Source organism: Aptenodytes patagonicus, chromosome 16 (assembly GCF_965638725.1).
Source record: "Aptenodytes patagonicus chromosome 16, bAptPat1.pri.cur, whole genome shotgun sequence".
Lineage (NCBI taxonomy): Eukaryota > Metazoa > Chordata > Aves > Sphenisciformes > Spheniscidae > Aptenodytes > Aptenodytes patagonicus.
This window is the reverse complement of record NC_134964.1, coordinates 7560152-7571571: the sequence shown is the minus strand read 5'-3', so window position 1 is coordinate 7571571 and position 11420 is coordinate 7560152. Positions and strand designations below refer to the sequence as shown.

General features: G+C 63.0%; 1 protein-coding gene across 4 annotated transcripts; it reads right to left on the bottom strand.

Annotated features, from left to right (window-relative positions):
* Positions 1-122: 122 nt before the first annotated feature.
* USP36 (ubiquitin specific peptidase 36) lies at positions 123-11019 on the bottom strand. 4 transcript variants are annotated; one of them, XM_076353958.1, is made up of 21 exons: positions 10806-11019; positions 10158-10440; positions 9863-10084; positions 8930-9040; positions 8539-8641; positions 7822-7889; positions 7325-7395; positions 6834-6916; positions 6390-6501; positions 5949-6089; positions 5538-5638; positions 5093-5231; positions 4562-4837; positions 4157-4327; positions 3370-3491; positions 2444-2923; positions 2001-2164; positions 1381-1551; positions 966-1081; positions 751-883; positions 123-671 (listed from the first exon to the last, which is right to left on the bottom strand). In XM_076353958.1, exons 1-20 carry the CDS (start codon positions 10806-10808, stop codon positions 752-754), a joined length of 3069 nt encoding a protein of 1022 aa, XP_076210073.1. In that variant the 5' UTR covers positions 10809-11019; the 3' UTR covers positions 123-671; position 751. The 4 variants fall into 4 exon arrangements, with proteins under 4 accessions (XP_076210073.1, XP_076210074.1, XP_076210072.1 ...); XM_076353959.1 differs by having other exon boundaries at positions 2444-2779; XM_076353957.1 differs by having other exon boundaries at positions 4157-4837.
* Between the last annotated feature and the right edge of the window lie 401 nt (positions 11020-11420).

The following is an 11420-nucleotide window of genomic DNA, read 5'->3' as shown; positions in this document are numbered from 1 at the left end:
CTGCCCCGGGTGGGGAGGGACAAGGGTTCCACTGCGACTTGCACAGGGGGAGGGGAGAGGGGAAGGGAGGGGAAGGGAAGGGAAGGGAAGGGGGGGGGGGGGGGGGGCAGGGAGCACAGCCCTGTCCGAGGAGAGGAAGGCAGAACCGGGCAGGGAGCAGGAGGGGTCCAGGAGAACGGCAAGAGGGGCTGGAGCATCCCCCGGGCCATGCCCAGGAGACAAACACCAGCCCTCGTGCTCCCAGCTCCGCAGCATGGGCCAGTGTCCCCCTCCGCACAGGGCCGGTGGGTGGCATGTTGACCCAGAGCAGCACTTCCTAGGCTGGGTGGGAGAAGGGGCTGCTCCAGGCCCAGGCAGAGGCACAGAGGAGGTGGCAGAGGAGCCTGGAGAAGGCAGGGGAGCAGGCGTCCCCTAGCCCTAGAGCAGGTGACAGCTCAACAGACCCCTCTGCAGCTGGAGAACCAGCCCCCAGGGACAGCAGCTCCCAGAAGGGGAAGGCAGGGGACACCGAGCACAGTATGACCCCCAGGGCTAGGGCCCTGGAAGCATACGGGATCAGTGTCCCCCCCGCTCTCCTGCACAGCAGGGTCCAACAGCTCCCAGGACAGGGCTCCCCCGTCGGTTCTTGACCCGACTGTTCTGTTCACCGGCGGGGGGACGCAGATCGCCGCCTGGGAGGAGAGGAGCAGAGTCAGCACCCTGCCAGGCAGCCGCCCCATCCCCCTCCCTGCCTCCCTGGGGTCTGCTCACCTCAGAGCCTGTAGCTCAGGCTGGCCGCCTTGGCAGGATGAGTGGCTGCCCAGAAGCTGCGCTTGGCCTGCAGCTGTTGGAAGGGGTTGGACTGTCTCCTCCGCTCCCTCTTCAGTTTTTTAACCTTCTTCACCTGTGCAGAGGCAGGCAGGCTCTTGGAGTCAGAGCGCAGAGTCCCCTGCCTCCCCCCAGCCCCGGACACAGCCAGCACCCACCTTCCCTTTGTCATAGTCCTCGTCCCACTCATCAATGACAGTCTCGCTGCAGGCCCACGCTGCTTCCTGGATGGCATCCTCGCTGACAGCCGAGATCTCACCCTCCCAGGTCAAGACTGCAGAGCAGCACGGTCAGCAGGGAGCACCGCATGGTGCTCCACTGCACCCACCTTGTGCAGGGCCCCCACCCCAGGCCAGCAGCTGGAGCCCCTCACTCCAGCACTCCACTCTGCGGCACCCCCAACAGCCCCGCAGCCAGGTGCATCTGCCCAGCTCCAGGAGCCCCCACAGCTGCCTGTGCTGGTGCTGGGGGGAGCCCAGGCCCTGGCAGAGCACAAAGGGCTCTGCCTGCGGTCCAGGGCTCAAGGCAGGGGAGCCGCGTGGCTGTTTACCCACCTAGGCAAGCAGGGATTACCTTGTTTGCCATACGCCTTGTCCAAGGAGTTCTTAAGCAGCTCCTCTACCACATTGGACTCCTCCTGGCTCCCAGGTGCCGTGCCAGCCGCAGGGCTGGGCTCGGGGCTCAGGGCATCTGGGCAGCACCTGCCCCCACCTCCAGCCTGGTTGTCCCAGGCACACACTGCCGCTGCGGAAACAGGAGGGGTAAGGACAAGCCGGAGGGAGCAGAGGGAGCTCCTGTGTCACGCCATCTCAGAGGCGGATCTCGCCCCAGGAGCCACTGTCGGGATGAACAAAGTCCTGACGGCGCAGGGTGTTTGGGCACACTGGGGCCTGGCCTGGGCAGGGAGGAACTGGGGGTAAACTTTCACCCCTCGAGGGGCCCGTCTCCACGAGTCTGGAGAGGAGCACACCCTCATCCAGGGTACAACTGGGCAGCAATCCTGCATGAGCAGCATGCAGGCCTGCAGGCAGTCAGCTGAGGACGGGAGTCAGAAAGACGGGCACCACCAGGCAGTTGTGGGGACCAGCAAGCACTGGGGACTGGACACCAATGCTCTGAGGGACTGTGTGGGCAGACGAGCAGCCAGCTCTGCCCTGCCAGGCACCAGGCAGGGTGGAGGCACATGGTCATACCTGGGGTGCTCTCTGCGGCATGGACGCCGTTGGCAGGACGCTCCAAGGCTGGGGTGCTGAGGCTTTTCCTCCACTTACGCTTGCGGTGTTCACTCTCCCCAACCCCAGCCTCCACACTCTGCCGCTGCTTTGTCCTCTGGGGCTCTGACTCAGCCCTCCTAAAGCTGGGGAAGGCAGCAGGGGTCAGCTCGCTCTAGCCAGACCAGAGGGGGAAGAGTTTGAGCTCCCCGCAGGGCAACGGGATGCAGGGACACCCACACCCCAGCGCTGCACTCAGGGAGGGGTGAAAACACCCCCCGGCACAAGCTGGGGCTTCAGATGGCTCCATGGCAAGGCTTGTCCCACCCGCAGAAAGATGACACACACGCGACCGCAGCCCAAGGAGCCCGACTTCAGCCAGAGCAGAGGTGCACAGGGCTCTCGTGTGCCCCCTGGCCCCTCACCTGCCCGAGGACAGTGTCCCAGAGCAATGGTCTTCTGTCTCCTCTGTTCTCCTCCTCCTCTTCTTCTTCTTCACAGAGGAGACAGGCAGCGCGTCCAGGAAAGTGCTGCAGTCTGACACTGGCTGCTCGGGCCCGCTCTCCAGTTTCTGGCAGCCTGTTGCCTCCCTGCCACTACCGAGGCCTTTGCCTTCCGCCTCCTTCCCGAGGAGAAGCCCTACCAAGCCCTCCTGAACGAGGTTGTTCTTCTTCCTCGGGGGGCTGCCATCTGCGCCACGATTCTGCTTTCGCTGCTTCTTTTTGGAAGCAGCAGTGACCTGGCCAGGCCCCTTCTCCCTGCTGCAGGGAGGAAAGCGGTGTGAAGAAGGGTGGGCAGTGGAACCGTTGGTCAGGGGGGAGGCTGGGGGCCAAGGGGCGGAGTTGAGGATGAAGCTGACGGCAGGCTTTTCGGGATTTGGCAGTTTTAGAACAGATGAGGACAGCCTGAAGAACAGGAAATGAGGCTGACATGATCTGAAAGCCAGGTCAGGAGCGGGAGCCCCTCTCTTCCTCCCCACCCCAAGGTGCATGAGCACAGCACCCAACTGCTACCATCTCAGCCACGAAATCTGAATCAAACCCTGGTCTCAGAGCAGCAGCTGCAAGCGCACACAGTGACCCTGCACCTGCCCAGTGCCAGCCACATGCAGGGCACACACTGTCCCATGGGGGATTAGGAAAGAGCGAGTGTTGCTGCAGCACACGCCGATGGTGAAGGTTACAAGGGAGACCTGGAGCAAGCCCTGCCAGCCCAGGAGAACAGGAGAGCCGGCTGCCAAAATTGCCCCCCGAGCCAGCTGCCACGCCAGACAGTTGCCCGGTGGAATACCCCAAGGCTGCTACTGGCCTTGCTGCCGTGCAGGAGCCTGGGAGCGACTGGCACCACTTACCTCGACTTGCTCAAAGGAGCGGAGTCAGGGTGGGTGGTGTTCGTGGGGCAGGCGTGGTCAGCAGATTTGGGGCGAGGTTGTGTGTGGCGGTCACTTCCCCTCGCCTTCCGTGAGGTGCTGCCCTGCAGTTATTGACATAAATAAAAACTTGGTGGTCTAAAGAAAAGAGGTTTCCGTGAGCCAAGAGGAGAAAATAAAAAGGGGAGCCCAGAGAAAGGGAAGGGGAACAGACACAGACGGGGGGAGGGAAGTGGGGGGTGGTAGAAGAAGAATCAGAAGTGTTTTCAGTTAGAAGCACAAAGGAAAAAAGGAAGGAAGGAAATTTAAAGACCAGAAACCCCAGTGCACCATTCTGAGCCCTGGCTGCACAGCGGCACCCAGAGGGCCGGTCCCATGCTGCTGCCCAGGGAGGAGGCAACTCTGCAGCCCTCCAGCTGCAGCATCACCTGCTCCCACTCGCCCCAGGGGACATGCTACCCCAAGAAGGCTGGCGAGGCCACCCCGCTGCAGGGACTGGCACAGCCACTCCTCCGTCCTGAGCAACAAGGCAGGAGCCATTTCTCCTGCATCGCCCAGGGATGCGAACAACAGCAGGGACCTGGCCCCGCACCCTGACCCAGAGGGAGGGCAGAGCAACTGCTACAGCCCTGGGGCTGAGAGGCTCTCCCCGCCTGCCTCCGGCTTAGCAAGATACCCAGCATTAGCTCTACACTCGCCCCCAACACAAGCCCCAGTTCAGAAGGCACAAGGTGCCTACTGAAGTCTCTGGGCAGAAGCTCAGACTCACCTTTTTGGCGGAGAGCGCCAGCTTCTTGGCAGGTGGTGGTGACATGGTGCTGCTGACCTCCAGAGCAGTGCTGGCCAACAGGGAAGACTTCAGTTTTGCCGGCTTGGAGTCTTTGGGGTCAGCCGGCTCGGCACCGGGGCCAGCAGGGCGGTCTGTGCCACAGTCTGTTCCCTGAGATGTACAGAAGCTGCTGGTTCCACCCTTGGCCTTCTGGGCCTTGGCTAGCTTCCCCACTGCACTATGTGCTGGGCTGGCAGCACTGCTGCCACAGGAGTCCCTCTCTAGGGTCCCAGCATTCCCCCCACTGCCCCTGGGCTCCTGGCTGGGGTTGGGCTCCAGCAGCAGCTTAGGTGAGGTAGGTGGCTGCTTGCTCTCCCAGGGCAGCTCCACTTTGGCCCCACTTACATCGCTGGTGTTGCAGGAGCCCTGAACTGCTCTGGGCATGGGAGGCAGCTGTGGGGTGGAAAGCTGCTTCTTGGGCCTCTGCGCTGTGTCACTGGGCAGAGCTGTGGCTGCGGCGGTGGCTTTAAGGGGCGGTTTGGGTGATGGTGACCCAGCCGGCAGCTTTGTCGGAGTGGTTCCATTTGGCAGCTTTGGCCCCATTCCAAACATGCTGCGGGCCACAGGGACCCCGACTTCCTCCAGCCCTGGCAGCTTCTTCCCTGGCAGCATGTCTGGTCGCTAGAAAAAGAGAAAGAGAGACGTTCAGCGAGGAGAGAATTCAAGGAACCAAGGACGCAGAGCGATACTGCCCTCCCCGTCCCTCCCCAGGCCCACACAAGATCCCTCCTGCAAACCGTCCTCCTTCACGCCTGCCCATTTGGAGCAGTGCGCCTGCCTCCCTGCGAAGCTGCAGCCCACCTGCTCTCGCAGAGCAGAGGGACAGCAGCTCCCAGCTCCCGGGAGCACTGGCCAAGAGCAGCCTTCAGGACTCACCTGGCCAGTCAGCGGTGAAGACAGGGGCCCGTTGGTCAGTGTTTTCTTCACCTGACTGGAGACGCTGCCAGTGCTGCCACGTAGGCTGGAGGCAGCTTTGGCAGTGGGCCCCTCTGGGCTCTTCCTGGGGCTGGGGATTCTAGTGAAGGCAGAGAAGTGCATGTGTTAACTGCGAGGGTTTGAGCAACTGGAACGCTCTCGTCAGAGATGCACACAAGAAACAGGAGCCAGAAGCTCCGAGGAGGTGAGGTGCTCTTGATCTACAGCAAAACCATGACATGGGACCGGACCTCTTCCCGCCACCCTCCTCCAAGCCACTGCATGCACACAGGCATTGGGGCTACTTGGGCCAAGCCCCTTCCCGCACCCAGGCACGTGCTACCAGCCCTGTCCCAAATGCTGAGAGCAGGGGGCAGAGGGGCCAAGAGACACAGGGTGCTCTCACCTCAGGTAGAACAGCAAGTAGGCCTGCTGGTTGAGAACCACTTTGATATTGCTGGAACGAACGATGTCATCGTTCATTTGGTACCACTGCCCGTTGCTGGCCTGCAGAAGGAGAAGAGAGAATGGGGTCAGGCTGTGTCCAGGGACCCTCCTGGCCTGAAGAGCAGCAGGAACAGCACCCGTCGGCAGAGCTCCTCTCCCCAAAACCCACAGGTGGCCCAGGGCAGGCAAAGGGACTCTGCAAGAGCAGACCTCCATGCTTCCTGCAGCGGAGCACAGCCTGTACCCCCCATCCAGTGCTCCACACCATGCTCATCTGCTGAGCGCCCTCTTTTCTGCACACTACAGGGACCCACGAGCACCCACCAGCCCCCAGCCCAGAGGGGGTACCAAGAGAGTGCCCTGGGCTCACCTTCACGTAACAGTAGTAGTGCCCTGCGTGGCAGCTGTAACCAGAGTGCACCAGCACTGCGTAGAGCCCATACATGATGGGATCCCCCTTGCTCCGCGACATGTAGGGGCGGATGTTCAGGAACTCCGGGTACCCCACATCCTGCGGAGAAAGGATGTCTCAGGAGCCTGCACAGCAGACAGCTTTCTTGCTAGAGCAAGAGCAGTTCAGCTGTCCTATGAGTCCCAACTCCCGAGGGAGAGCGACCCGCTCTCCCCAGGCAGAGGTCACAGTGAGGAAGATGCCAGGATGAGCCAAACTCCCATTGCACCACACAGCTGGGGAAGGGCTGCAGGACTGCAGCAGAGCTCACACTGCACACAGGACCACCTCCCACCCTGCTCTGGGCAGCAGGGCCTCGGGCCAGGAGACAGCCCCAGCTCTGGATTGCCAAGCACTCACCTTTGTGATTTTGCCTCCATCAAAGTCGGCAAAGCGCTTCAGTGACAGCGTAAGAACGTTGGAGGCTCGGTGGATGGTGAAGCGCTTGCTAGCTGACACCTTCTTCTTGCATCTGCACAGGAAGAGCTCGAGCTATTCAAGCTGTTCCACCACCCAGATGATCGCCAGCCCTGGCCAAGCAGCAAACCCCACAGAAATAACCCTGCTGACACCAGGCACCGCTCCAGGGCACCTACTCATGGCCATGTCTGCTGGCCCAGGTCCTCCTCACAAGAGGAGGGAGCTGAGAAGTGGCAGGCTTCATCGCAGGTTTCCATGGCCACGTACCTCACGGTTTAGCCATGGAGCAGGTAGAGAAGCCCTCCCATATTGCAGCAGGCTTTCCACCTGCTTCCCACCAGCACACCCGCGGGCCCCTTCCCACCCGCAGACCCACACACTCACTGAGCACACATGTAGGCGTTCTCCCCGCCCAGGAGATCTGGCTTCACAAACATCTCCAGAGCCCGCACTACGTTTGTGGCTTGCTGCAAGGACAGAGGAGAGGTCAGGGCATGAGTGGCCTGTCCACGCGACAGCCCAGCTCCCTGCCAAGATGCTGGCCCCAAGAGATAACACAAAGCATGAACACAGGGCCACAGACTACACCAAACTCATGAGCCTGCTGCCAGCTAGGCACTGGCCAGCATGCTGCGAGGGATGGCTGCACTGCCCCCCAACCCCACGGAGCCTCAACAGAGGAGTTGTGGCTCACGCTCAGGCAATGGGCACTGCTCTGCCAGACAGAGAAGGCAGTGCAACAACGGAAGCTGCTTCCCTCTTGCCTGCACCGTGCCTTGACACTGGCAGGTTAAGGAGCTTTGAGAGCAGTAACGGTGCAGTTGCAGGAACCGTGAGAGCAGAGCTCCTCCCTAGCCCCGACCCTGCCACAGTACCCTAATCTCCAGTGCCAGGTCCAGGCAAGGGTCATAGGTGTCCGAGACACTCTTGCACGCCAAGCACTTAACTGCAAAAGAAAGAGTCATGAGCACACCCTGGCACAACACCTGCACCCGCCACCACCCCAGCACAGCGCAGGCAGCTGCAGTATTCCCCCTCTCTGGGTTTGGGCTCTGGGATGTCAGCACCAGGATTCACAGCCTGGCAAGGAGGAAGGCTGACAATTCCACTATGTGCTGGGACACCAAGTGTTGCTAGGTAGCTGGCAACATGGGTTCCTTTACTGGTGACAATGAGCTGGGGACCCACAGCCAACAGCTTTTTTCCATCACAACAGGGGTCACGACCCACAGGTACTGCAAGACTGACCAACTGCAGCTCTGGATGATTTACACATGTTCAGCAATTTTCCCAAAAGATTTTTACTGCAAGGCCCTCAGGGAAACAGCAGCCTTGAGAGTCACAGGCCCAGGACCTGGCAACCAGCACTCACCACGGGACCGCAGGTAACCGCCAAAGATCTGGTGGACCAGTGTCGTGGCCTGGGTCTGGCGATCCAACCTAGAGACAGCAGCACCAGATCTCACACTGCCCCTCAGCAACAGCCACCCCCGCGGGCCACCGCTGTGTCGTCAGGACAGCTCCCCTACGCGCTCTGGCCAGCAGACAGGCTGCAGAGCTCCGGGAGCAGAGGGAAGTCACAGCCCCTGCCAGTCTGCTCTCCCTGTGCTGGAGCTTAAGGGGTGGCACCAGGCCCCAGCGTGCACCTTCCTCTAGAAGGAGCAGAAACTCCTGGCTGGAGCTCAGAGCTGGGCACTGCAGACAGAGGCAATGCAGGCTTCCTGGGACGGAGGGCCCAGGGGAAAGCTGCTCACCCACAGCCACAGAGCTGGGGCTGAACTAGCAAGCATGCCTGGATTCCTTGGCAACTGGGAACAGGATCCAAACCCACAGCAGCTTCAGGATTTGGGGACAGGACCACAGCTATGCTGGGGCAGAGGTGTCAGGAAAAGGCAGACAACAGCCCAGAGCTGTGTCACAGAGGGGCAGAGAGTTGGGCTATCCACCCGAGGCCCCTGGAGTCAGTACCTCCCTCTGTGAGTCCGACCTAGGGGACACATTCACCCCACAGTCCCCTCCCGCGGGCACAGGGGACCAGTGAGGTGACAGCAAAGAAGAGCAGCAATGGGCCATCAGAGGCCCCACATACTTCGTGCAGTCATTCAGGCAGGCCTTCTGCATGGCGTCGATGGTATAGCGCAGGAACTCATGTGCATCCTCCTGGCTGCCGAAGCGGATGTGCTGGGCGATCTCTGCAGGAGAGGGAGGAATCAGCCCCAGCACATGCTGCAATAGATGCAGACCCTCCCTCCCTCGGGGCAAGTAGTCTGGGGTTTGAGCCCCCTCAACCCAAACCAGACGTCAGACTCATGCTGGCCACGGGGGAAGCCCTGCGCAGCCCATGAAGTCACCAGCCCCCGGCAGGCTCAGTGAGTCATCTCAGAAGAGCCGTCTGCCAAGACCTGCCCCGATCTCAAAGGTTCTGCTCCTGCATTAGTCACTGCTCTCCTGCACGGCTACGGGAGGGCAGCCATCCTTACTCTTGAGGTCTCGGATGAAGGACACCGGCTTTATCGCGTTGCCGCTGTTAGCGAAAGCCTGGATCGTGTGGTTCTGCATCACACACATCATACAAAAGCCTCCTTGGTGACCTGGAGCAAGAGAAGAGAAGACAGGATGCTGGGGACAAACCCAGAAGAGATGGAGGTAGTGCGAGGGACAGGGGATTTCTGGTCAAATACAGCTCAGCCACAGTCAGTTTTCCCTATGAGCTGTGCACTATGGTACAGCTCTGGGGCAGCCTGGGTACACAGGGACCAGCACACACCACCCCGGCTGGCGCAGCCCAAGTCACAATACCAGCCACCACAACCCCCCCAGATGAGACAGCATCCACGTGGATGGAAAACAGGTCACAGGTACTCGCTGGAGGAGCCCACAGGTCAGCCCTGAGGGGTAGATCCCACCAGAGCCCTACAGACGGGGCTGCAAGCGCCACATGCTCCCCTTGGTCACAGCTAGGAAGAGTGCGCACCGGACTCCCTTTCAAAACCACCCATGAACAGCACCTGCTGCCTGTACACAGCCTTCTGCCCTGCCTTCACACAGTCCCCACAGGCAGGGGCTGTTTGGAACCCCCAGCTCAGCCCCCAGGAAACCAGCAGACCCCGTTGGACCCCTCTTAGTCCTGGCTACACCCAGCAGAGACAAAGCCTCCGTAGACACAAGGATGCAGAGCTCAGGAACACTGCTATGGCCAGGAAAAGCGAGCCATATGCAGGAACCACCTCTCGATGGAGAAACGGGCAGGAGGGAGCAGAGAAGGTACATCCCGACACCCGCACACCCCTCGACAGAGCCACGTGCAGAGGTGCTGAGCACAGCACTGAGAGCAGTACAGGCGGGCACTCCATCTCCCCACCAGCGTGGCTGCCCTGGCCCTGCCGCCCACCGAGCCGGGCCTCCCCACTCACAAGTGCGGCTGTGCTCCTTGGAGAGCAGGTAGTTGGCGAGCGGCGGCGTGTAAGTCAGGCACTGCACTACGGAGTTAAGGAAGCAGGTGTTCCCGAGATTGTGCAGCCCGGCGCCAATCCGGTAGACCCGCTCCCACTTCATAGAGAGGCGCTCCACGGGGAAGAGTATCTTCTGAGGGGCGGGGATCCCGTCCCCCCGTCCCCCCGGGGCATGGCCGCTGCCTGCGGGGAGAGGGGCGGTGAGCCGCGGGGATGCGGAGCGCGGGGGAGAGCCCCCCTCGCTCTCTCTACCTACCCTGCTTGCCGGGCGGCGCCTCCTCGGGGCCGCGGTGGCGGCCGGTGGCCTCGGCCCGGGGGTTGAGCAGCACATACTTCCCCCGCAGCAGCTCCAGCTGGCAGGAGAAGTCGCGGCTGGCGGGCTCGAACTCGATCTTCTGCACCAAAACCTTCTTGGCCGAGGCCGCCAGCAGCCGGCCCAGCTCCCCATCCTCTCCCGCCTCCCGCCGGCCCGGCTTCAGCGCCTCCTTCAACTTCTCCACGATCGGCATGGCGGGGCCCGGCGGGCCCGGCGGCCCCGGCTGCGGGGAGGGAGCGGGCGGTTGAGCGGGGGCGCCGGACCGTTCCGCTCCGCTCCCGGCGCGGGGCCGCGCGTTGCCGGGGCAACAGGCCGCGGCCTAGGCCCGCCGCAGGCCCGGCCCCGCCGCCGCGCACCCCGGGGGTCTCAGCGGGTCCCAGCCCGCCGCCGCTACGGGCACGGCGCCCTCCCACCCGCGACCTTGACCGCCGCCGCGCTGCCCCGGTCCGCCCGCCGCCACGTGCTGCCCCGCTCGGTACCGGCGCTCCGCCGCGCCCGTCCCACGGACAGGGCATGGGAGGGCGGCGCAGAGCGCAGGCCCCAGCGCCGCCCGTCCCGTCCCGTCCCGTCCCGTCCCGCCGCACTCACCATCCGGGTCCCCGCCGCCGCGCAGCACGTGTCTCTGCCTTAAAGAGGAGACGGCCTCTCGCCCGCCGCCGACACAAACTTCTTCCGCGCCTGTCCCTTAAGGGGGCGGGAACAGCACCAGTCCCTCCCTCTGCCGCGGTCGCCTTCACTCGACCCAGCCCACCGACTCGACTCGACTCCGCCCAGTCCACCGACACCACTCGACTCGACTCCACCCAGTCCACCGACACCACTCCCCTCCTCCCCGTCCGCTACGCTCCGCGTCCCAAGGCGGACTGAGGGTGGAGCCGCGTTTGCGCACTGGTTACCACGGCAAAGGGGGCGGGCCCCGCCAGCGCGTGGGCGGGTGGGTCTGTGACGCGTTAATTATGCGCAGGCGCGCGGCCCGGCCCCGCCCCGCCCCGCCGGCCCCGTTAGGCCCCGCGGTCGGCGCTGCCGGGAGATGCTCGGAAAGCGGCCCCGCGGCAGCTCCTCCCCTCGCCGCCTTGTTCGTTCCCCTCCGTCCCTTGGGGGACCGCCGGTCCGGGCAGGCGGCGGGAGCCCGGCGGGTCTGAGTTAACACCCAAACGGGGACCCCCTCCTCTCCTCGGCTGAGGAGGGGCGAGGGAGACCGGG

Coding starts and splice junctions, on each gene's coding strand:
- USP36 (XM_076353957.1), bottom strand. Junction 8,642..8,929: donor CTTCATCCGAGACCTCAAGA/GTAAGGATGGCT, acceptor CCTCTCCTGCAG/AGATCGCCCAGCACATCCGC. Junction 1,082..1,380: donor CAAGGCGTATGGCAAACAAG/GTAATCCCTGCT, acceptor GCTGCTCTGCAG/TCTTGACCTGGGAGGGTGAG.